The sequence below is a fragment of the Eurytemora carolleeae genome, unplaced genomic scaffold, assembly GCF_000591075.1.
Source record: "Eurytemora carolleeae unplaced genomic scaffold, Eaff_2.0 scaffold91, whole genome shotgun sequence".
In the NCBI taxonomy this organism is placed as follows: Eukaryota; Metazoa; Arthropoda; class Copepoda; order Calanoida; family Temoridae; genus Eurytemora; species Eurytemora carolleeae.
The window spans coordinates 395,602-422,223 of record NW_019396098.1 but is presented as its reverse complement, the minus strand read 5'-3'; the positions used below and the strand labels follow the sequence as shown (position 1 = coordinate 422,223).

The following is a 26,622-nucleotide window of genomic DNA, read 5'->3' as shown; positions in this document are numbered from 1 at the left end:
TAATCACTATATCTTTGGAACCAAATGTTGTAGACCTTAGATATTTCAAACTATGAATTCTGTTAAATCAAATAATCAGAGTTTGAAATATCAAAGGTTTACAACATCGGGTTCTAAAGATCTTGGGGTTTAAATATTTGATTTTGTTACAAACACTCAATTCCCAAGATAACGTATATTTAGTACGCAGTACGCGCTTCTATAGACCTTAGAATAGGTTGTTAGTGGTTTGTTCATTAATAAAATGTTGACTGTTTTGATGATAAAATGATGGTCTCTGGAATGTCTGATATGTATGTCTGAAACTTCATATATCAGATTCTGACTGTATCAGCAATCTTCCCATTATCAATACTACCCAACAGCCCTAGAGGGACATTAATATATTTTTCATTTTGTTACATTTCTAACATAAAGCTTGGGTACCCCCCCCCCCCCCACCATCACCGGTTGATCGGAGTTAAAAAGACCGAGGTTTTTATATTCAATTATTAAGTTAATAATATGGTAAATTATCGCGTACAATACACCTTGTCTTATTCAATCAGACCTAATCTAATATAATTTATTTTGGTTTTGTGTGAAAAAATTAAATATATCTGAACGTCACAAAATATATTTTAACCCTAAAGAGTTGGGGGGGGGGGGGGCTGTCCAAATTTACTTTTTCAAAAAGTTAAGAAGTTTGAAACTCGAGTGATATGACGAGCCCCCTTCCCTTCTTCAAACCTTTTTAGGGTTAACAGAAAGAACAATAATTAATCTATTGCAATATCAGCTTCTTATTAATTTTTCAAATCTTTAAATTATTGGAAAAATGTCTCTCAATTCTCTCAATTAAGGTTATCAGTATTGTTAAATTATTATTGTGGATAGACTAAAAAAGATTTACCGCTTGAAATCCCAAATGTAAGTGAAATAAAGCGTTTAATTATGCATGTTTAAAGAATATAATTACTAATTACACCTAATTAAGTTTCTTCTATTGTAAACTAAGGAGACTCAGCTTACTAGATGTCGTCTTTTTCTTCCGTTCATTCTTCTTAATGGTATTCTTCTGAATACTTAATATCCTAATCTTATGTTTTAAAACTCTATTGTTCTCATTCTAATATCTTTGCAACCTGATTTCGTAGACCTTCGATTTTTAAATTATAAATTATCCACAATTGGCAAAAAATTGTTAAACTTTAGAAAAATAAAAAAGTTTCTTTTAATAGCGGACCATTTAGAACCTAATTGAAAACTTTTCATTCTATGAAAAATAGTTTTTCTGTAGATTTAATTTCTGTAATTTTTTCTTTATAAGTTTTGGTTTCAGTGGTTTGTCTCTAGGTTCCCATATAACTTAGTACTCGGAGACAGGGTTCAGGGTGACTGGAAACCTAACGGAGGATGAAATATCTCCAGGATCAATTAGATCTAAAGATGGAGGAGAAGGGAGGGGGTTCAAATTGATCTTAACCCCCTTCACTTTCATATTATTATAGTGATTCAAATGTTGCAAGCTCTCATGCCAAAATTTTGCCTATTGATTCCTAAAAACTGAAGTTAAAATCAAGTGCATTGCAGTCTGTAAGTATATGAGCATGTTATGACTTCTGAAAACATATATTTATATATATATTCTGACTTCAACATAATAATTAGCATTCCTGCAATTTATTTTAATATTTAGTATTATATACAATGATAATGATTATCATCAAAACTTAGATTAAGCTAATATAAAGTTTATAATGAGCATCATAAATCAACTCCTTATCTCATCTTCAAGCCCCCATTCCCCTCCCTTTTCCCCCATCCCCCGTCTCTTCCCTCATCCCCTTACCTTTCTCCACATTCCCCTCCCTTTCTCCCATTCCCTTTAATTATTATTACCTCTGTGGAATTCCCTAGTGCTTCTTAAAGGGACCTCAGAACACGAAGCTTATATTCAAGACCCCTTCCCTCCCCCCCATTCAACAATTTTTAAATATGATCTGCTTAAGATGAAAATGTAGTTAAATCTATGCAAAGACGGGACAGTTTTGAAGAGCCAAGCCCTTGAATACATTAAAAATACGATGAATGCATGAAAACTCTTTGAAAAATTATAAATCATGAACTGAATGATGTTTAAGGACTAATGTCAAATGTAGATGTTTAACTATTTAAAATTGTATAATTTGAGATGAGATGGATGATAAATCCGTCTCTCTCTGCACGAGTAAACCCTAGTCGGAAAAAAATAACGCAGGAGAAGACCTAACCTAACTTCTTCAAGAATGTTTCACTATCACAGTTTACCTATTCTTTACTGGCGTTGGGGTCTCCGGTGCCATATCGTGTCCACATGGTTTCCTGGGTACCTGGAGAAAGGAAGGAGTCCAGGTTGTATCCTGGTATCTTCTCCAAACCTAACTGCACAATTTCAGGTCTGATATTGTATAGATTTGTTTTACTTTCTCAGCGAAACCATGTTCACACGATATTAACGCAGTAGACCGAGAAACAGATATTTTAAACAATTAGGAAAAGAGTACATGTACAGTTTGTACACTATACTGTAGGGTGTTCGTATACAGCTATAGACTGTTATTTTTGCCCAATTTTATGCAAAAGAAATACATTAATAATTTGTTAAGTTGTGAATAAAGCATTTAACAGTGTACTGGGCAATTTTCAGACAAATAATCAATTTTAAAATTTTCTTTACATGAAGGCGTAGAACAGAAATCTAGGAAACAAGAGGGACCAACTGCCAGCACAGCGTGTTACTTTAATTTAGTTAAGGGGTTTCACGACGCAACCTTTGCGTACGTTTTAGTATCATTGCCATCTGCTAGCGTACGTTTTAAAGCATCGATTGCACACAAGTTAAATGCGTCATGTTAAGACGCAAAACATGCATCAACAAATCAATTGGAAATAAAAAATTTAATTCAATAATGTAGAGGATGAGTAAAATTGCGTAATGTTGTATAATTTCCGTATCTTTGTGTCAAACTTTAGACTATAATTTTTAACAGTTCCAAATTTTTCAATTATTGACAATTTTGTTTGAAGTTGATTGAAAGGATCAAACTAAATTATGGTGGCTGGATTTTCTTATTATATTTTTCAGCCAGAGAAAGCAGCCAATTAATTTGGCTGCTTTAGAGAGGAGTTGGATTAAAGGGACTGTCAACGTGATTTAAAGTGACCCTCCAATTACATGAGATGCCAAATTAACAACGGTCAATCATCAATCTTACACAGAGCCAAAATTATGAAAATATCCGCAAACTTCTAAAAAATTGATAACTTATTTTTAGGTTGATTTTATGCAGATAAAAGGAACGTAATTTACAACAATCCCGATACGATATATTCTCCACAGTTGCTCTGATAAAGATGGACAGGTTACTGTTCTGAATCGGGCATGCCACTATTTTTTAACCCATTAGTGACGAGACCATTAACCATTAGTAAAGTTGTGTTTAGAAGGATCTTGTCAAAACAAAACTTGATTGTACTCATGGAAAAACGATATTCAATTAAATTTTAAATTTTTTTTGTACAGGGTGACCTGTAAAATATGAAAATCTAAAAAACTTTGGTAATTCATAGTTATCTAATTATTTTGAAAACTTTATTTTTCATGTTTTAGTTATTTAGATCTTTAAAAGAAGTTTCCAAAAATGTCTTTAAATTTTTTCTAGCAAAAAAATTGACAATTTTATAGATTCAAAACTAAATTACAGGGTGTTCTTTTGGGTTTCTTCCGAATTCAAAATCTTGTTTTTTGGGGGGTTTTAAAATTGAAAATAAAAAAACCCCAATTTTGAAGTTACGTCAAATATAAAATATGTTTGAAAACAGGGAATCCTAAGGAAAGTGCAGGAAAAGACAGGACGACATTTAGTTTAAAACACTTAAAAAAAACCTCACTCGGTCAAAATTGACCTTCTCGTCACTAATAGGTGAGGGGTCACTTGAAATTACGTCTTTACTGTACAGTCCCTTTAAGTGTTCAAAAATAGTTTGAATGTATGTACATTTTACATTTTAACAATTTTCACGTTTCACGAGAGAAGAAAAGGAAAACATAAATTTTGATATTTTGACATTAGCAGAAGGTCGCCTGTCACCAACCACCCAGGATTCTAGAAACTTATATAAACCTGCGGGGGCCGGAAACGGGCTTAAATGAGTTTTTAGAAACGTTAACACTAGATCATTTAGAAGGTTTTTAAAGGTCACAGCATGAACAAAAAAACTTTGTCTATTTGAGAGGGTGAGAGGAGAGGGAGGGGGCAATATGATTTTATGCATCCAAGGTGTCAAAATATTATTTTCAGATTTGAATTAAATAATCCATGATCACTGCACAATTTAAACTGCACCCAATTCTCTTTATATAGTCATGAGCCAGCTAATATGTTAAAATTGTTTAATTTTTTCAAGTGTGCAAAAATATTGTGCAAAATATTTTTAGTTATATGTATGAAGTGCAAAATTAATAGATTATGTGCAGTTTTAAGAGTTCAGGATATACAGGGTTCCTCCAAAGGATGATAATTAAGTTATAGCTGTCTGTTCCCGTGTATTCAGGGTTCCCTGTAATTGAAAACTTCAAATTATCAAAAAAGACTTAACTCAAACTTGGAGTCCTCAAATTTACAGAGTTTCAGGCCATGTTTTCAGTCTAATCCTATGTAGGTAACCATGTATCTAGAATTATTGTGCATATCTAATGTCTGTACTATAATTTACAGGGTGTAAGCTTTATCGAGAATTAAGAATTTAGGAAAATAATGATAATGCGTAAATAGGGGAATTTTAGCGTAAGGAATGTGAGAATGGATCAGGGAATGGAAATTGGCTGGCGAAAATTTTAAGGTAAAAAATAATCACGAAGGAAAAAGGTTGTGAAGGGAGAGAAGGGAGATGAGAAAAGTGAGAAGGGAGAAGAGAGAGATGAGAAGGTGGAGAAGGTAAAAGGGAGAAAAGGGAAAATTTTTATATGGGAGAATGGAGAAGGGAGAAGGTTAATAAGGAGAAGGTTGAAGGTAAAAGGAAGGGAGGGAGAAGGTTTAGAAGGAGAGGGAGAAGAGCGTGGGAGAATGAATATCAGACAGTGTAGGATTTATAGATACAGTCGAAAGATAAAAGATACAAGATACAAGATGTATGGTTTTATAGACTCTAAATATGCAGAGTAAAATAGATAGAAGAAGTAGTAGAAGTAGTAGATGTAGTAGAAGCAGTAGAGAAGTAGAAGTAGTAGATGTATTAGAAGTAGTAGAAGTAGAAGAAGTAGTACAAGTAGTACAAGTAGTACAAGTAGTACAAGTAGTACAAGTAGTACAAGTAGTACAAGTAGTACAAGTAGTAGAATTAGTGGAAGCAGTAGAAGTAGTACAAGTAGTACAAGTAGTACAAGTAGTACAAGTAGTACAAGTAGTACAAGTAGTACAAGTAGTAGAATTAGTGGAAGCAGTAGAAGTAGTAGAAGTTGTACAAGTAGTACAAGTAGTACAAGTAGTACAAGTGGTACAAGTAGTAGAAGTAGTAGAAGTAGAAGATGTAGTGGAAGTAATAGAAGAAGTAGAAGTAGAAGAAGTAGTAGAAGTAGTAGAAGTAGTAGAAGTAGTAGAAGTAGTAGAAATAGAAGAAGTAGTAGAAGTAGTAGAAGTAGTAGAAATAGTAGAAGTAGTAGAAGCAGTAGAGAAGTAGAAGTAGTAGATGTAGTAGAAGTAGTAGTAGAAGTAGTAGAAGAATTATCACTCCAGGGGTCTATGGGAGTATAATGATAGGGGTGTATTGCTAAAAATATTTCTATGTTTTATAAACGACCAATTTTCTTTTTATATTTAAATTTCTATAATAATGAATAAAAGATAAATAAAAAGGTGGAATTGTAAATAATGTAAAATATCCTTTAACTCTGCAGGATGTCACAAAAAATACGATTGCACTTTGATAATTGGTGCTTTAATAGAGACTTGATAATTCATCTTAAACCAAAAGTAAAAAAAAATTAAGTGAATGTATCATTCCTTTTTAAAGAGGGGATTCAATGATAAACCCGATTGAGGGCTTGCAGATTTTGCGGTTTTTTTGCCTTTGTAAATTTTCAAAGTATCTTTCAATGAATATGTCCCGGCGGGATTAAATGAAAATTGTTGCATACCAAAAAACCAGCTTTTTATAAAGGAATGAGCATTTTTCAATAGGACAACATTAGAATGAATCCTATAAAGATATAGAGTTGATGTATACAATATGCATGCATATATACGTATATAAGTATACTATTATATTCAGTACAATACATGTATACCCAAACACAATGGTCTATATCTAATCTATATCTATCTGCAGTGCGTAAATAATGCGTATTTATAGGATTATTTAAGCGTCATATAAAACATTATACACATTTGAACAAATAAAATATTATGCAAAATATTTAAACATAAATACACATATAACATGAGTTATACTAGAAGATACTAGATACTAGAAGATACTAGATACTAGAAGATACTAGATACTAGAAGATACTAGATACTAGAAGATACTAGATACTAGAAGATACTAGATACTAGAAGATACTAGATACTAGAAGATACTAGATACTAGAAGATACTAGATACTAGAAGATACTAGATACTAGAAGATACTAGATACTAGAAGATACTAGATACTANGGGGGGGGGGGCAGAGGGGGCATTTCTTCCTTACTATAAATGTTACACGCCTACTCTTTACATTGTAAGGGATTGCTAATTTTTCAAACTAAAATTGACGACTATAGGACTCTGGGACATTCAAAAATTGGAGTTATATGTACATTTCTAGTGCGGAGAGAACAATCCCTTTATAACTTAATTTTTTGGCCAATTTTTATGAGTTTTAAGATCCCTTTTTCATTGTTAACAGATCCCTTTAAACTGATCCTTGACCCTGAAAAGGATAAATCAGCTGGAGGACATAGGATGGAATATTATTGTTTTTAAGGAATGAGGGGGTGGCTCGAAGGTCAGACTTAATTTGTTGTTTTTATCCAAATATTCAGGTTAAAGATGTTTTGATGGCATTTCTCCAAGGTTAGAACAACTTAGGAGGGTTTAGGGACACCTGGATACAGGAGAATCATATCCATCCTTAACCCCACCTGGATAATACCGGATACAGGAGTTTCCAAACCATTCCTACACCCTCCTGGATACAGTATACAGGAGTATCTAACCCATCTCTAACATATCCATCCTGTACTCAATTTTAGCTCAAATTAAAAATAGAAAATTTCTAATGCACTTCTGATGTAAAAACATAAAAAACACGTATAAAATATGGATATACATCCGCCCCTCCTCTAGCAGTGTTGCACAAATTAACATAAACTAAAAAACAGTTCTGACTGAATTTCTCCGATACTATCTTGAGATAGGTTTTATGAGAATACATTCTTGATCTAGGTCAGAGTGTATGGATAGATAGGGTAGGAGAGAGGGTCGATTGCTCCAGGGTTAATATATATATATATAAAGATAAATAAACAGGAATTTTGGGGGGCTGGGGTATGATGTTAATCAAAACTGCAACGATGTAAAAATATATCAATCTAACGATATTGATTTAGTCAAAAATAAAATAATTTTCAATTTAAATTCCTAAAAATGCTTCATGACATATTGTGTAGTTTAAAGTTCTATATTTATAAATAGTATCTAGAATAACGGTTAACAATGTATAAATACACGACAAAAATATATTTAAACTGTTTATCTAATTATCTATTTAACTTTTATAATGAAATATTACATCACAAAATTTCCTATATGCAAGGATATATGTATGTCAAATTAAAGTATATCTCATCACGTTAGATTAAAATCTTCTCTTTAGGAAGAACCGTTGATAAGATACAAATTTTCTTTATTCATACATGGACGTAAAATCAAGAACTAGAGCAGATATGCACTATATTTTCAGTAGAAGTAAATATTTCCATTTACTGATAGCGCCGATATAATGATTTATCTCAAATTGGATGATGAGATAGATAGAAAGATAGATGTTACCGCTATTGGTTCAGAATAGACACCAAACACATGACTGAACCCTGATTGGATCAGGCGCTAATAGACTCGGCATACAAGAGTGTACGAAATAACAATGTACCAATTATTTCGCATACATTAGTCCTACTTCTTCTGTCTAAAATGTTATGACGCATATATGTTATATGTTGTGACGCATATATGTTATATGTTGTGATGCATATATGTTATATGTTATGACGCATATATTTTATATGTTGTGACGCATATATGTTATATGTTGTGGTAAAGTGTTTTCTAAAATTAAGAATTTCGCAATATTCTTATAGAGCCTGTTCTACAATTAAACTGCAAAATAATGCAATTCAGATTTTTCAGAAAACTGCAATTTATTACTTTTGTAAAATTGTTCTTGAAAATTTATATGATTATAGCTCTATAAGCACATGTTTAAGAAAAGGAAAGTGAGCAATTTATAATTTTAATAAAAGAAAGAAACATGAATTTTAACCCAATAAAACAGTGTCTGATTAAAGTGATGGGAGGAAAATGTTACAGGAATATATAAGTTAACTTCATTTAAAATGAACCGTCAATATGGTCCCCAGTCTTCAGTCAGATTGTGTAAATTGAATTGGAAAAGTGCAATTTAAAAATTTTTACGCATATATGAACAAAACATTATTGTGCCAAAACAAGCGACTGAGTCCCCTTCAAAACCTTGTTTAAGCATAAGCCTTGATTAATTTTGCTTTATCCTTCATACTTATCATGCTCAGAATTTATGTAATATGGTTTAATTATAGTTAATCCCAGGAGATCATTAATTCACTTTTTTAATGAGTTTTGAACTTATTTGCAAAGCTTGTATTGTTACATTAATAGAAACATAAATTATTGTCGGAAGAAAAAGCGGGTTTTATGTCGTTGAAAATCCATTGCGTACTTGTATAAATCTTTAAAAATCTTTTAGAAAATAGATATACTCATTGCTCAGAAATTGAGCCTTTGCCACAAACTCTGATTTTCTAATCTCTATATCTTTGCAAACCAATTCTATTAGATCAAATAATCTATGTTTGAAATACTATAGGTTTACAACATCAGGTTGCAAAGATATAGGGATTACAAATTTCAGTTTGTGGCAAAACATCAATAAAAATTATATTTGAAATGCTAAGCACTTTGAGTTTGGCCTTGTACAAAAGAATTGTACATAAACTTGAAAAAAGTCATAAAAAGATTAAACCCTAATCAAGAACAAGGTTGGCATCATCATGAGTGCACTAAAATCTTTTAAATGTCCTGCATTCTTGAGTTTAAAAATGCAATTCAAACTTTTAAACTCATTAAAGAGAAAATACACCATAAGTGAAAAAAAACCAAAGGCCTTCTTGTTGTTCAAAGTTTACGAATATATCGCGAACCCCCCCCCCCCTGGCTAAAATTGCTTTGAAAAAGACCTATAATCCACTTGCTATTTTGTTTAAAACTTTACATTTTTTTCTCATACAGAGTTTCTAAAAAAGGGTAATTAGGTTAGGGGTAAAGTTTAAATTTGGGGGTCCCGTATATAAATTTAAATTCTGGAGAGGGTCTTTTTTCTCTCATCTTAGTTTTTAAATTTTCATATATTTTCATTATCATAATCATTATTAGAAGTAATAGTACTATTATTAATATTAATCGTATTATTATTATCATTGTTATTATTATTATTATTATTATTATTATTATTATTATTTATTAATATACTTGTATATATGTTGTATAGAAGGATCTAGAAGGAATGTGTATATAACAGTTCATGGGTATAAGAAGGAGGGAAGTTAAACTCCCGTTACTTGACCCAACACTACCAATTAGAAATCTTGCAGTATACGACCCAGCTCTATTCGGAATCCATCCTAGATCTAAACACTCTAACCCTGCTCGAGATTGCTATCGGAGATATACATTTAAGCTATACTTAGGAGTAGATAAATGATTGAGCAGGATTTTGTCAAATACATCTTTAAACCTAAAAATATAAGCATGCACTTAGGGTAAAAAGGGTTAAACTTTTTATAAGTGGCAAATTAAGGTCTGTTCTAAATAGTTTGTGCGCAATTTTTAAAAGTGGGTAGACTATTGTGTAATATGGCAGTTGATTACCTTACACATGAATACTCCGTCTTATCATATTTTTAAACCCTGTTGTTAAAGCTTGCTATATGCTTTAAAACCACGTCAACAATTTCGAATAAGATTTTAAAGAATAAGTAAACCACTCACGATTAGAGTCTGGATAATATTAAAAACCTATAAATATCTAAATCTTTAGAAACTAAATAAAGAAATAGCTGTTTGATACAGTTTTTGATAGATCTCTGAGAAACCACGAACGCATTTAGAAATCGGCTCCCGAATCCGTCCCGGCTATTCAAAACCGATCAAAAACTACACCCATCTATTATTCTGATATACAGAGCCTTTCCACTATACACACCCCATGAGTGCTAATAAAGCTACCACAAAAGGAAGCCTACCGGCACAATAAAAATATTTGAGAGAAAAGTGCATTTTCTTTTGTTTTAATAATTATACTTTCAAGTGGTTTCAAACGACCCCCTAAAGAAGCAAAAATTCGCAAAGAACATAAGTATTGTATATTGTATAGGAGAAACTATGAAAATTCGAAATGATTTAAAAGACTGCCAACGTAATTTTAAATGACCCTTTTAAGATATAAATGACAAGGATACATTTATCATTTTTTCTCGGACGAAAATAGTTGTGAATCGGACATGTCCCTCTGAAAATGAAAGGTCAGTTAAAAGATACGTCCCCTTTATAGGTTCAAGTAAAAAGGGAGGAGAAAATATTGTAATTTATTCCTAATACTAGTTGGTCTGGGTTCCTCTCTGCTCCGGGTACAATGCAAAACCATAATGAGGTCCAACCATTGTATTCTCAAAGTGTTTCTTGCCCCCAGATTGTGCTGGATTAGAAATGGTCTGAACCAACACATAAAGAAGGTTAGGTATGGAATATGTTATTATATTATCAACAAGAATAAAATATCAAAACAAATCTCTGAACAATGGATTGTACGTACAGACGGATAGCTATAATTTCCTGTGCACGTCTCTTTGTCCTGATTTAAGCTGGAACCTGGCCCCAAAAGAAATCCCTGTAAAATTACCTAAACTTCTATTTACATTGGTTGGCAAGATCTCAGACAAAGGGTTGGTTATTACACTAAGCCAGTTTTTCAACTTATTTATGGGGTTTTGTTCAAATTTCAGAAAACTCGAGGCTCGACTAATCAGATTCGATTGGTCGCTTTTTGTTCGATTGCATGAGTTCTGATAGAATTCAACCGGACTGTTCTGTGAACTTTGAGCTTTCATCATAATTGAATGTTTAACTGAGAAATGAAAAATAAAGATAAAATTATTCCTTTAATCTCTTAAAATAAAGTCAAAAAGATGATAATTCTGTAAAATAGGAACTGTAAAATGAAATTTGAAGAAGAGGATAGGAACTGTAAAATGGAATTTGAAGAAGAGGATAAGAACTATATAATGGAGTCTGAAGAAGAGGATAGGAACTGTATAATGGAATTTAAAGAAGAGGATAGGAGCTATATAATGGAGTTTGAGGAAGAGGATAGGAACTGTATAATGGAATTTGAAGAAGAGGATAGGAACTATATATTGGAGTTTGAAGAAGAGGATAGGCTGTATAATGGAATTTGAAGAAGAGGATAGGAAATGTATAATGGAGTTTGAAGAAGAGGATAGGAACTGCATAATGGAATTTGAAAAAGAGGATAGGAACTGTATAATAGAATTTGAAGAAGAGGATAGGAAATGTATAATGGAGTTTGAAGAAGAGGATAGGAACTGTATAATGGAATTTGAAGAAGAGGATAGGAACTGTATAATGGAATTTGAAGAAGAGGATGGGAAATGTATAATGGAGTTTGAAGAAGAGGATAGGAACTGTATAATGGAATTTGAAGAAGATTATAGGAATTGTAAAATGGAATTTGAAGAAGAGAATAGGAACTGTATAATGGAATTTGAAGATGAGAAACTGAAAAGTTAAAATCATCTCCAAGCAACAGATGTGAACCGGGATAAATAATCTTTCAAAGAAATTTTTTTATTATCTATCACATTAGTGTTTTCTGTAAATATGTTGCGTTTCTTGAAATTAAGTTTTTTCCTGAAAAAGAGTATTTAATCAGGATCAGAAGATTACTGTGTCTTTACAGCAACACTAACAGGATCAAAATTGTTCCTAAATATCTTTTGTATAATTATAACCGAAAAAATGACCATCTGCTAACAAAGATGAGAAAAAAAACTGGGTAGGGAGGGGGTGTAATTTATATGATCTGTTTTCTGATTTATTGGTCTGACAAGATAAAACGGGCCAAAGGTGAAAGTCAGAGTGCTTTAATTGTTCAGGGTTATTCATTGATCTCAATTACTGAATATCATATTTTTTGTTACTATATTGGGAAAATAACTTAACACTTGCCACAAATTCAAATTTTCTCATCTCTATTATTTTGCAACCTGATGTCCTAGATGTCAAACAATACTATGTTCAAATATCATAGGTGTTTAAACCATCAGGCTGCAAATATATAGGGATTAAAAATTAGAGTTGGTAAGGAGTGTTTCATTTCCTTTATTTTATATCCTTAAACTACCCAGCGAAAAAAATACTTATTACAGCGAAAAACCTTACTTATTTAATTGTAATCGTAGTATCGGGATTGAAAGTTTTGCATCCTGGAGTCAATAAACCTTAATCAAAACCCAGCAGAGTTGGATTATGTTTCAAGACAGGATCAGTTATATTTAATTAATTCTGGACGGTTGGATATCATTATAGTAGGTTCAGCTCGAGGTTGGATATCATTATAATAGGTTTAGCTCAGAGTTGGATGTCATTATAATAGGTTCAGATCAGGGTTGGATATCATTATAATAGGTTCAGATCAGGGTTGGATATCCTCATAATAGGTTCAGCTCAGAGTTGGATATCATTATAGTACGTTCAGCTCAGGGTTGGATATCATTATAATAGGTTCAGCTCAGGGTTGGATATCACTATAACAGGTTTAGCTCAGAGTTGGATATCATTATAGTAGGTTCAGCTCATGGTTGGATATCATTATAGTAGGTTCAGCTCAGGGTTGGATATCATTATAATAGGTTGCTAAAAGGTTATGAACTCAAGGTTTTGTTCCAATCTCTCAAGCTAAAGTTCTCCCTGGGGGTCAGGTGGGTTGAGATTAATAAACAACTAAACACATCCTTATTCTTAACCTCTCCTGCAACGTAGGCAGAAAATCAAAATGAAAATGTTTTCAAAGGAACTGATTACTCTCTCAATCTCTAATTTTCTGATCCTGATATCTTTGCAACATTATTATGCTTGATCAAATGGCCAAAGTTTAAAATATCAAAGACTAATACCAAACCAATGCAGGGTTGAAAATGAAAGATGTATGGATTAGAAAATAAGAGTTTGAGGAGAGTGTTCAGTGGTTTCCAAAGAGTCTCGAACTTTCAGGTACTTTTGCAACAAAAATAAAAAAATATTAAATGTTTGGAATCTTCCCGAAAAAAGCGTAATTCCTAAAAAATGTTTAGAAAAATTAACTGTTATTAAGAATCTGATATTGGTGTAATTGTTCTGGAGATTATAGAAAATTAGTTTTATATATCACTGCAATATATCTAATGTTTTTATCAAGATTTATCAACGTCGAGAAATCACTTGAGGCCAATTGTGTTAGCAAGCATATGGAATTTAAACCATGGGGGGAAAGGTAGTGGAAGGGAGGGGGTATTTATAAGAGCATGAAGGGAGGGGGGTATTATTAATTTAATTGTGGTGTAAGGATCTTTTGGCTGAAGCGGGCTCCTTTTTTTTAAAACAAGACATTATGAGTTAGGTTTAGCATTTACATGTGCCACTAGCCATAAACTAAAAAGAATTTCAATCTTTATGAAAAAATTTTACTTTTTTGTTCTAAGTTATTTGTATTAGAATTTCCAAAGAAATGATAAACAGAAAGCTATCAATAAGATTTTTTTCGTGCATTTTCTTATATGTTAAATCAATATTAAGATTTTTTCATTTTCCTTAAAACATTTTTCATGGCCAATGATCATACTCCTCAGTCGATTGTAAGCTAACAATATCAGTTTTCGAGAGGGGGGGGGGCAAGGGGGTGGTTCATATAGAATTTATGTTTTTCGGACATCACAAGATATGAGAAAATCCCTTAAATTTCTGTTTTCAATACAATTTTTCCAATTTGCCAACACACAAAATTCTATAATTAAGAAACTGAAACAGAGACACAAAACAACAAGATCTGTTTTCAAAAACCCAGTTTCACGAATAGAAAAGTTTTGCAGAAAAATTACATTTGAATAGATCTGACTTATTATTCAAAGAAACATTTATATAGCCATGTTTAAAATTCAGTGATGGTGATGGACCAAACCTCTGTAGAGTAAAAAAGTAGATGTTAGTTCCACATTTATTGAAAATATATTTCGGTCTGGGTTGACCCTCGTCAGTTCTTGAGATTGTTTCTTAACAAAGATTAAAAACAAACTCTATAGCCATGTTTACATGACTCACAAAGAAATTATCACACTAAAACTCTCATTATCTATATCTTATATCTTTGCTTCCTAATGTCGTAGACTGTTAATATTTTAAATTAAGACTTCTGTCACATTAAGAAGTAAAAGTTTGATATATAAAGGCATTCTACCATCAGGTTGTAAAGATCTATATAGACTAAAAATTTAGGTTTTTAGTGTTCAGTTTCTTTGCTTTCGTTGATTATAAGTGTTTAAAGTTTCTGATTTCCTTGAATTTGACCAAATTATCGTTGTATGTATATTCACACAACTGCCAAACCTTCCAGATTTATGAGTTGGATAAAATGTGGTCTAATTAGACCGTCTGTATAGGAACCATATGGAGAGGATTAATCATGTTTATATTTCTCCTAATCAGACCAAAGGAACTCAGTTTTTCAAACAACCTCAAGTTTTCTAATCCTATAACGTTGCATTCTGATAATCTTAAACTTTGATAATTCAAACTTTGATCAATGGATCTTATAGAAATCATAGTTAGAAATATCAAAGGTATATAGGCAATGGGTTGCAAAGGTATATAGACAATGGGTTGCAAAGGTATAAGGGGTTAATAATAAGAGTTTGTGACAAGAGCTCAGATCCTTTGGTCAATTTTAAATGGAACTGAACACTCACCTAAACTTTATTTACAACCTCATGTGGTCAAACTTTTTATATTTCAAACTTTAACTATTTGATCTTGAAGAATTTATCATTTGAAATATCTTAGATCTATGACATGAGAAATATCTAAGATCTATGACATGAGAAATATCTAAGATCTATGACATGAGGAATACCTAAATCTATGAAATGAGAAATATCTAAGATCTATGACATGAGAAATATCTAAGATCTATGACATGAGAAATATCTAAATCTATGACATGAGACATATCTAAGATCTATGAGATGAGAAATATCTAAGATCTATGACATGAGAAATATCTAAATCTATGAAATGAGAAATATCTAAGATCTATGACATGATAAATATCTAAGATCTATGACATGAGAAATATCTAAGATCTATGACATGTGAAATATCTAAATCTATGACATGAGAAAACATGAGAAAGCAAAGATGAAAGGATTATAAAGGAATTGAGTTTTTGCCACACACTCTAATTTTCGAATCCCTAAATCTTTGCAACCCAATCCCGTAGAATCTAGATATTTTAAAATATGAATTTTGGTAGATTAAATAATCTAAGTTTTAACAATCAAAGTTTTACACAATCTAATATAAAGGGATTAGAAAATTTGAGTTTGTGGCAAAGTCTCAATTCCCTAGGAGAATAATCAGTTAAATTTAAACAAAGCTAAGAGAGACAATCTGGCACGGAGTAACTACACATGCTCAATCTGAGGTATTAAGCTGTCTTTGGTTTATAAACGTGGTCATTGAGTCAGTAGGTCCGAGGCAGTCCGTCCCAAGCATAAAAAACTTACCTAAAAACAGAAGAAAATAAATAAATGAATCGTAAAATGCGAATTGGAAATAAATTCCAAGTTTTTACTAAAATCTCTCGAGCAGACATAAATGTTTTACTGTTGAAAGAAAGTCTGGAAAAATGAATCGAAATAAATTGTGGTTTCTCAATACGTTTACGTACCATCTAATCTTCCAATGCCACGGTTTCTAATATATCTTCAAGTGCGATTAAAACAGGGTTGTTCAAAATATTTTTCAAAACAAATTTTTAAAAATCAATAATTTTAATAGTTTTAAATAATTAGATACATTCGAAGAAATTGATCAATCTGTATATTTAAATGTATTTCTGGTCAGCCTATGCAAGAGAAACCTCGGGATTTAAATGTCAACATATTACATAACAATCCTTGAAATTTAGTTTCCATGTAAACAACTTTGTGAGATAAAGGCAGTTTTAAATTATTTTTATAGTTTCTATGGATATTATTTAAATTCTGTGAAAATAAAACTATTTTCCAATTACAAACATATGTTTTACAAAACCTGAATTATTTAAATATATAAATACACAAAGAGCATGTTGAGACTCGTTAACAAAAATTTTAAAAATATATTGATGAGAAATTTGGTCTTAAGGCAACATATTGTATTTAGGGAAAACAAATGTCTTTTTAAAAACGTCATTAATTTCAGATAAAATACTTGTCATTTTTATATTTTCCCACGTGGGTGAAACCAGAGCATGTATTAGGATAATAGAGGGGGGGGGGGTACATAAAGGTTACAATTGAACAACACTGTCTTTAATTGGGAAATGATTTTCTGGTCTGATCGTTTATTAGGCAATCAAAAGATTTTAGGATCGACAGATGCTTTGAAGCAAATGTTGTAACTCGTTTGTTTTGAAATCATGTAATTCTTACAATAGATAATCATCTTCATACACCTTATACTTGTTCATAGACCACCAGGCGCGTAGACAGGGGGATATGGGCGATAACCCCCCCCCCCCGCTCACTGGGAAAGTAAAACTATTATTTCCAGGAGGGATTAAGCCCCAACAAGAGCTAAGTTAAAAAAGGTTATGCACCCTCCCCTGAACTATACAATCTTTTTTAGGCCCCTACAGACCTCACATTGTTTAACTGGACCAAGGTACAAATGCAAGGAAAGTTAATTGCCGTCGAGTATACTCTGCGTACATATTAAAACCAGTTCTCTCTGGGCGGATTTGTAAACAAGAATAGATCCATTAGTGTTCGTTTAGTATCCGAGGAGGTTTAAAGCATTTAAGTTTGATGATTTTGAAAATTCACATGTTTCCTATGACCAGAAAATTTTATAGATTATTTTTGTGAAATGGATTCCGTGTCAGGCTGTGACATCCGTCTTGTGTTTACTTTTCCCCCCAAAGACAGTACACTGCAGTACAAAAAATGCGTACACCTTTAAATTAACTTTCCTTGCATTAGTACCTGGAACTGGACAAAAAAAGGTTTGGACAAAAATATCAAGTTATAAATTAATTTATAACGTATCTAAATGAATTACTGAAATATGTGAATATATGTTCAATTGATATTTTTTTAACGATTAAACTTTAATCTTACAATATCACTGTATTGTGATTTGTGAACGATCCTATTCTTGTTTAGATTAATTGATAAAAGAAAGAATTAAATGTGTTTGGATCGAATTCTTGCCTTGGGTGTGGTCTTGGTTAACAGGAGACGAGTCTACTTTTTTATTGCAGGTTTTTTGGATAAGAGGAGGGGGAGGGGGGATTGGCGAGGGAGCCACCCAAAACCCCCACACTCCTGACAGGGTGTACTGGGGGAAATGACAGTCGCGTGACCTCGGGTTAGTTTATATTCCCATGCATCGCGCACTTCAGGCGTAGTTCAGACGTTGTTTTATGCAGCGTTAATGATCCCAATTTTCTTTATTTTTAGAAATATATACGATCTATTTAACTTATTAATCTCAGGGAAAATTGGGGGCAAACAGAGATTATTAGCGGTTCAAGGAATGTAAAAAAAGATTTATATTTTAACCGAGGTCGAATATACAACGAGTAAAACAATTAAGTAAAGAAAAAAAATAATTTAGATTTTTTTTCTTTTAACAATTGAATTGTAATCCACAATAAATAGAGATACATCTGTTCTATGTTAATGCGTGTGGGCACAAAAATCGGAGAAGTTTTACAAATTTAAAAATTGTTTATTTTAAACTTTACTTCTTTTATATTAAGCCAAATTTTGACCCTCAGAAAAAATATATGCAAATATTTAACCAAGAAAAGAAGCATGTTAAACCAATCGGTTTTTTTACGTTTTTATTATTTTTCTCTTAGGATAAACATATTGCAAAGTTTAATGAAAGAAAACTTTGACAGAATACAGTTATGAAATATTGAAACTTTTATTAAAAGGTTTTGAAAAATGAAATTTAAACTATGAAAAGAGAGGGGTTGAAAGGTGGTTACAGATGTTGAATTATTCTAAAATATCATTTGCAATTTTTAAAACTAAATTAAGTGTTAGATGTACACTCCATAGTTCCAGTTAATTCTAAGAATTTAAATTTAAACCATCCAACCCAATCATCAGCTCTTCCATATTTAGAGGGATGAGTGGTAAAATAAAATAAGATAATTTCATAATTTTATTTGTTTTCTTGATGAAAGATGATTTTTTGATTATCAATGTAAGAATTTTTTATTTAAAGTTAAAAAAAAATTTAAATTGGTTCAATTCCCATTTTTTAACACTGTGTGCATAGTACCAAATATTGAAGAACTTTTTACCAGTTTCATTTCAAAATTCTAGAGATTATTTGAATTTACAGTTGAAGTTCTTGGTATTCGTGGATCTAATAAAACTGCTTAGAGTTTGGAACTTCAAATAAAATACGAAAGACTGAGTAAGGAACTTTTGAAAGGACAGAATAAGTTAAACCTGTCTTTAATAAAAAAAGAAATTCTCTCCCCCCCCTCCTCCTCCCATTACGAGTTTAAATATAAAATTGGTAAATACAACCTCATCTTTCTATTAATAGTAAACTCGCACAAAAGTATTGCTTAATCCTCCAATGAAAAAAAAAATTAAATGGGTTAAACCTATTTCATCTATTTAAAAGTTTTTACCTCATTTCAAAGAACTATTCTACAATCTACATTTCTTAAATGTTAAGAAGAACATTATTCCCAGAAATGAGATATTGTTTATAATGTCGAGGTCGGGAAAACAACAAAACAATTGAAATTTGACCAAACTTTGATTAATACAGATTTTTCAGCAACATGAGAACATGTTCACAAATGTTTTATCTTTAGTTCTGAATTTATTTGTTTATTATCTTAATTTTGTTAAAACATGAAATCTTAATAAATCAGGTTGCAAGCAGCTGATATGCCTTAGTTTACTGCATGATAAAGGTTATAGGGTGAGAGCATTAGGTGGCAGATTTAATCCCATTTTTTAGGTAAAATTTGGTAAAATGCAGCTTTTTAAAACTTACTTATACCTTATTTTATTTTCAACTTTTCATTAAACTTTCAACGGAGTAAATTAAAAATACTTCACGATTTTGCCAATTACTGCAGTTTCCCATTTAGAGCTTCTAAAAGTTAAAAGTTCGGAAAGCTCAGATCAGGGGCCGAAGCATTAAAAAGTTTTAATATTGGCCCAGTCTCTTTAGTTAGTGAACGATTAACCCAATTCTGTAGATTTCAAATTCTAATATTCTAATCCCTATCTATCTGCGTCCTAATGCAGCGTAGCCTTTGATATTTTGAATCTGACTGGTTGAACGCATAACTCAAAAATATAAAAATTTAATCAATTCCTTTAAAGATATTATGTCATATATACATTGTTATGAAAAAATGAAGGTATTCAAGGGTGTCTTTAAACTCTTTCAGATAGAGAGCAACCACCCTAACCATAATCTCTGTATAAAGCACAGGGTGTCTAAAAAGTAGGATAGGCTCTAAAAACGTTGACTTTGTAATAAAAAATTAACATAATTTATTCATTAAAAAAAAACAATAATATCTTCCTCATCGTTTCTCAGATAAAGGTCTAAAGAAAGTAAGGGACTGGAGCATCAATTGAAAATATTTTATTTTTGGAACAACTGACTGACTGATGGATTGATAAACCACAGACAGGGTTTTTTAAACAATAAATAGATTGATCATTAAGAAAAAGTTCTGTTAAACCACAGTAAAGAGAAAATCTGAAACTATTCAATTATGTAAAAAAAGAATGGATGCTAAGAAAAACAAAAACAAAAACCCATCATAGATTAATTAACAATACAGATAGAACACTATACGTCGTCTTTTCAATAACCCTGAAGTAGAAGCCCAAAGGAGCTACGCGCAAGCTCTCTCTCTGTCTTGTAATTCAATGCTTCCTGCGCGGAACTCCTTTGGGTTACTGCCTCAGGGTTATTGTGAACGAAAACCCCTTATATCTTTAAAATGAGAAGCTATAGTGTTCGTTCTGTATATTTAATTAATCTATGATATTATAGTCAAAGACCATTGTGAATTGGGCATGCATATTGCATCACTTTAAAGGAGGGTCCCTTGTGTTCAATTACGATAAGATCTCCGTCAAGACCTTTGATCAAAGCAATTTATTTTTGTATATAAGTGGTCTTTCAATCAATCTATCTATATACAGGGTTACCCACAAAAGATAAGACTGTAAAGACGACCTGAGAACATCAAAATAAGACGATTTCTAGGCTGAATTAAATCTTCTGCCTTGAAAATAGTCTTCATTAATGGTTTGGCAAAGAGTGAAACATCTATTAACAGTTGCAGGGAGTCACGATTCCAGGGACACAGACAGTGTTAATTCCGTACAGTCGTCTCTGAAGTTTCATCCTTTGTGAGTAACCCTGTATCTATCTATGTATCTATCTCTGATTGACTGCATGATGACTGAAAGAATGACCTCTACTGTATCCGATGATGAATTGAAAAGGAGAATAGGATATAATCAATACTCAACCTAACTAACCAACATTATAAACAAGATGCAGAACTCCAACGAGGAGGCTATGGGAGCTTAGAAGTAACGGGGTTTTCAGGCTCCGACGGATGCTGGGCCCCCCAGTTGAAAGAAAAAAAATTCTGTGTACGCCCCTAAGCACAACTCAGGGGGTGTTGACGCAATGCGTATTATTGTGATGACGTATAAGGAAAACTACACATAATATTGACATCTTAGTATGGTCATTTTAAAAGAAAAACAAAACCAAACACGAAACGAAAAAAACGAAAAAATGCAAAACATAAAAGTGCTTCTAAGCTCACGCTCAGGTCATGTTTTGTTAACATTTTCCCAAAATTGTAGTACACTTATTTTCTTAAACAATGCTATTGGGGTTGTTTCTGGTATCTCTTCATTGCTATTTCATACTTTTTCCGTTTTTCTGGTTATTCTCGATAAAATGGTATCAAATGTTAATTAGATTCCAACTATTTAGGATTGAAGATCATTGTCTCACGCTGAACAAGATCTTTTATCCAGGTCTTAGTTTTCCTGGAGACAGTTAACTCAGGTGTCAGGGTTCTTCCAGGGCACACAGATCCAGGTTTTAGTTTTCCAGTTAACTCAGGTGTCAGGGTTCTTCCAGGGTACATAGATCCAGGTTTTAGATTTCCTGGAGACAGATAACTCAGTGTCCTTCCAGGGCACATATATTCAGGTCTTAGATTTCCTGGAGACAGTACATCCAGGTTTTAGTTTTCCTGGAGACAGATAACTCAGGGTCCCTCCAGGGCACATAGATGGAGACTGCTATGCAAAGTTGCAAGACTTGGTCGACTTTAAAGTGTTAAAACGTCTTTGCTTTTGATTTTAACTTACTCACTTTATGAAACTTTTGTGTAGCCCTAGATCTTTAAAGCACACATAGTTGGCAACATTCTCATATTTTTGTTTGCAACCTTTAGATCACTGTGAGGGAATACTAAAAAATTACTTCTATCTTGTTTTCCTATCTTATTTTTTGAAAAAAATTTTAAAAGCTAAGTAAAAAGTTTTGATATAATCTTGGCATTTTCGAATTATTTTCCTAAATTAAGATTTTAAAAGACTTTTTGCGGAACCGGATGCTGTCAATGTTAACCAGAACTCGTAAATTAGACTCTGCCATTTTCTCATGTTTCGGCGGAGGGGATGGAGGGGAGGGAGAGGGGCGGATCCCAGCAGTTAAGGTTTACACCTCTCTATTAAGGGGTTGTCCACCTTGCGTATTTTCTTGTTTAAACTACTTTATCACTATTGTTTTAGTTTGCAAAGTTTTCTTTTTGCTGGCGAGTTGAATTTTATAATTTTACTTTTAGTAAATTGTTTTAAGCTTTTTCCTTTTCATTTGTTAGCAATGAAGTGCTTGTCATTCATCTTTTATTTAGAAAAAGATTTAGTTTGATAATTAACCTTAAAATTAATTTCTTTAAGGGAGTGACCGGTGGTTGAACTTAAATGTAGTATTATGCTACTTTTTAGGAATCATTTCAGACATATAATTCGTTTCTACGACATATATTTACTGAGCTCGGGCGCAAAGTCGACGTTAAAAATCACCAAAAAATATACAGTAAACTAAAAAGTTGTGTAGGAACAGGTTGAGCAAATAAAAATTAACTCTTATCATTGAAAGAAGTAATCTTATTCAGTTATTAGTTTCTGTAATATCTCATTCTCAACACACAAATTCTGTAGAATTCTGGAATTTTTTTTTGAATAGACGAAATTTGAAGAATTTGTAGATATGTGTGAACAAATTCGTAAAGAATGAGAAATTTAATATAATGATGAAAACGAAATAATTTACTCTAGCATTAATTTATTGTCAAAGGAATTGAGTCTTTGTCACAAACTCTGATTTTCTAATCACCATATCTTTGGAACCAAATGTTGCATACCTTAGATATTTCAAACTATGAATTCTGTTAGATCAAATCATCTGAGTTTGAAATATCAAAGGTTTACAACATCGAGTTCTAAAGATATTGTGGTTTAAATATTTGATTTTGTTCCAAAGACTCAATTCCTTTCTTTTGAGAAATATGTTCCAAAATATCTAATTAGTGTACTGCAAAATTTATGTTTTTTTTCGACGTCGTTATCTAATGATTTAAAAAAATAGATTCTCAAATCGTACCCACCCAAATTGATGATTTTGAACGTCGACTTTGCGCTCAAACTCAGTAATTTTGCATCGTGGAAACGTTTTATATGTCTCAAACTATCCTTTACAAGTTTTTCCACAATACTGCATTTTCAGTTCAACTACCATACATTGCCGGTCACTCTTTTAAATTGACTTTTAACGATTTATTTTTTCCCCTTATAAGCGTATTTGAAATGTTTGACAGGGGCAAAACTACACCGTATTTGCATCGTTTGACAGGGGAAAAAATTCACAACTTTGTCCAGGTTTTTTTTTTATTTTTCAGATTTTTTGCTACCTTAGCTGATTCTTTCTTTATTGTTAGACTTAATTTCTTTTTTTCCCAGGCGACAGCTTGATAGGACTCATCTGGAGTATTCTGCAATGAAAAATGAAAGTGGGCGTGTCAGGTCCTCCTTAATCTCATGTACCCCCCGACCTTCGTAAGGATAGATGACGGATGACGGATGACCAAAAGAGGTTGGATTTAAACATGTGGGAGGAACCAGGGATAGGTTCATCCTTACATAGAAAGATAGAAAGATAGAAAGATAGAAAGATAGAAAGATAGAAAGATAGATAGATAGATAGATAGATAGATAGATAGATAGATAGATAGATAGATAGATAGATAGATAGATAGAAAGATAGATAGATAGATAGATAGATAGATAGATAGATAGATAGATAGATAGATATATAGATAGATAGAAAGATAGAAAGATAGAAAGACAGAAAGATAGATAGAAAGATAGAAAGATAGAAAGATAGAAAGATAGAAAGATTAGGAGAAAGTAGGTGGGTTATCGAGACAAAGGAATTGAGTCTTTGCCACAAACTCTGATTTTCTAATCACTATATCATTGGAACCAAATGTTGAGGACCTTAGATATTTCAAACTATGAATTCTGTTAGGTCAAATAATCTGAGTTTGAAGTTTCAAAGGTTTACAACATCGAGTTCTAAAGGTATTGAGGTTTAAATATTTGATTTTGTTACAAAAACTAAATTCCTTTGATAAGCAAAAGTTTAAATTCTTTAAAAGTGAACAAGATATAAATGTATTGAATATTATGACATGTAAAATTATTTACCTATCCTATTGCTTTATATTGAAAATGACTTTCGGCATAATTTAACTGAATGTCGATTCAGATTGGTTCCCTTTAAACCATTGTCTCAGATCTCAGTATGTCAAAAATGATATCCTAGTTTTTCTATCATAATACTGATAACTTTAAATTGTGGTTTCTCAATAAAAGTGACTTGCGCATTTATGCAGTAGAGACATAGAACAACTATAATATGGTTGCTTAAATAGTAAATACAGATGGGAATCGGACATGGCACATGACTCGGGTTACTTAAAATTACACAGGCCTTCCACTTTAAAAATATTAATCTTAGATAGACATGAAGATGTTCTTTGAGTCCTACTGCGAGAGAAAGGTGTCGAGGGTGTTAATGATGTTACTACTTACTAATAATATAAAAACGAGGTCATCTGTTTTGAGTTTTTCCGCCCTATTCTTTAAACGATAAATAATTCAAACACTAAATCATTTTGAAATGTTTTGATGGATTTGGTCCGGTCCGTTCTGTAAATACAAATTGTGTGCAGCTTTAATAAAAGGCCGATTCATGCCTAATCCAGGTATTTTCAGAGGAACATGCATATCTTCCAACTAAATCTAGCTTGAGGCAAACAAATAAGGTTCTATGGGTTTGCGTACATTTCCTAATTGATGGATTAGATAACGGTGGTAGATCTGACGCATTTCATCAGGAGCCCTGACGCAGAATTTGTTACACTTTTCGTGGATTTATAAGAAATAAATGTTCAGTCATGCCTGGTTGGTCCACGGCAATTAAATAAACCACAGAATTGGGTTAAAGTAATTCAAATCAAAAATTATTAATTTTAATCCCCCGCTGACTTCCTATTGTTCAAACTGTTTTGAAGTTTCTTTCCTGTTTCCGGTTTTAAGTTATCCATGTACTTGATAACACTTGGATACATTTGTTTGTGGCTTTGAAAACAGTTTAAATTCTAGCTCTGATAATAGATCATAATAAGGCAATTAAACAATGTGTTAATTACAAGGAGAAATCTTGTAATAATCAGTCTCTTTCTTAATCATGATATATTCGATAGTGTTCAATGACCATGTAATCTAACAACTAAAATAATGTAAAGGAACTGACTCTTTGCCACAAAGTCATATTTTCTAATCCCTATATCTAAGCAACCCGTTTTGGTGTAGACCTTTGATATTTCAGACTTTGATTATTTGATCCATCAGAATTCATAGTTTAACACATTAAAGGTCTACGACATTTTGTTGGAAAGCTATAAGGATTAAAAAATCAGGATAGGATAATGAAAAGAAAAGGTAGGTATATAAAGTAGGATAGGATAATGAAAAGGAAAGGTAGGTATATGAAGTAGGATAGGATAATGAAAAGGAAAGGTATGTATGTAAAGTAGGATAGGATAATGAAAGGTATGTATATAAAGTAGCAAAGGATAATGAAAAGGAAAGGTAAGTATATAAAGTAGGATAGGATAATGAAAGGTAAGTATATAAAGTAGGATAGGATAATGAAAGGTAAGTATATAAAGAAGGATAAGGTTAGTATATAAAGTAGGATAGGATAATGAAAGGTAAGTATATAAAGTAGGATAGGATAATGAAAGGTAAGTATATAAAGTAGGATAGGATAATAAAAGGTAAGTATATAAAGTAGGATAGGATAATGAAAGGCAAGTTATAAAGTAGGATAGGATAATGAAAGGGAAAGGTAGGTTTATAAAGTAGGATAGGATAATGAAAGGGAAAGGTAGGTTTATAAAGTAGGATAGGATAAAAGGAAAAGAAAAGATAGGCATTAAAAGTAGGAAAAATAGATTTTTTTCCCTAGATTTTAGATAAAAGGAGAGAGTGCAATCTACAAAAGACCGGAAGTGTCCAGAATTCATATTTAATCAGGACTCGCTACAAAACACAAAAAAAATAGTATTGCATCATTTTTATACTTTTAGATTTTTTCTTTTAAAATGGTGCTGTGGAGTCTATTCGTGCTAATTCAGTGCTTTTATAATTATTTATTTGGTTTAATTGAACCTCCCATACGCCAACTTTTTGTACTTTCCCTACAATTCTAATCTTGATAAAGAGATTGCTTTTTTGTTTTAAAATGGTGCTGTGGAGTCTATTCGTGCTAATTCAGTGCTTTTATAATTATTTATTTGGTTTTTTATTGAGCCTACATACCAAACTTTTAACGT

General features: G+C 32.0%; 1 protein-coding gene across 2 annotated transcripts in view; it reads right to left on the bottom strand.

The window, feature by feature from the left end:
* LOC111694889 (uncharacterized) overlaps window positions 1-26,622 on the bottom strand; it is a 47,980-nt gene that overhangs the window by 15,712 nt on the left and 5,646 nt on the right. Inside the window, exon 1 of one of the 2 annotated variants that reach the window (XM_023463942.1) lies at window positions 2,290-2,477. The exons of the other annotated variant lie outside the window; for it this stretch is intronic. Coding sequence (XP_023319710.1) covers window positions 2,290-2,324 — 35 coding nt within the window. The 5' untranslated portion in view covers window positions 2,325-2,477. Of the gene's footprint in view, window positions 1-2,289; window positions 2,478-26,622 lie in introns of those variants that run through there. 2 annotated transcript variants of the gene reach the window in all.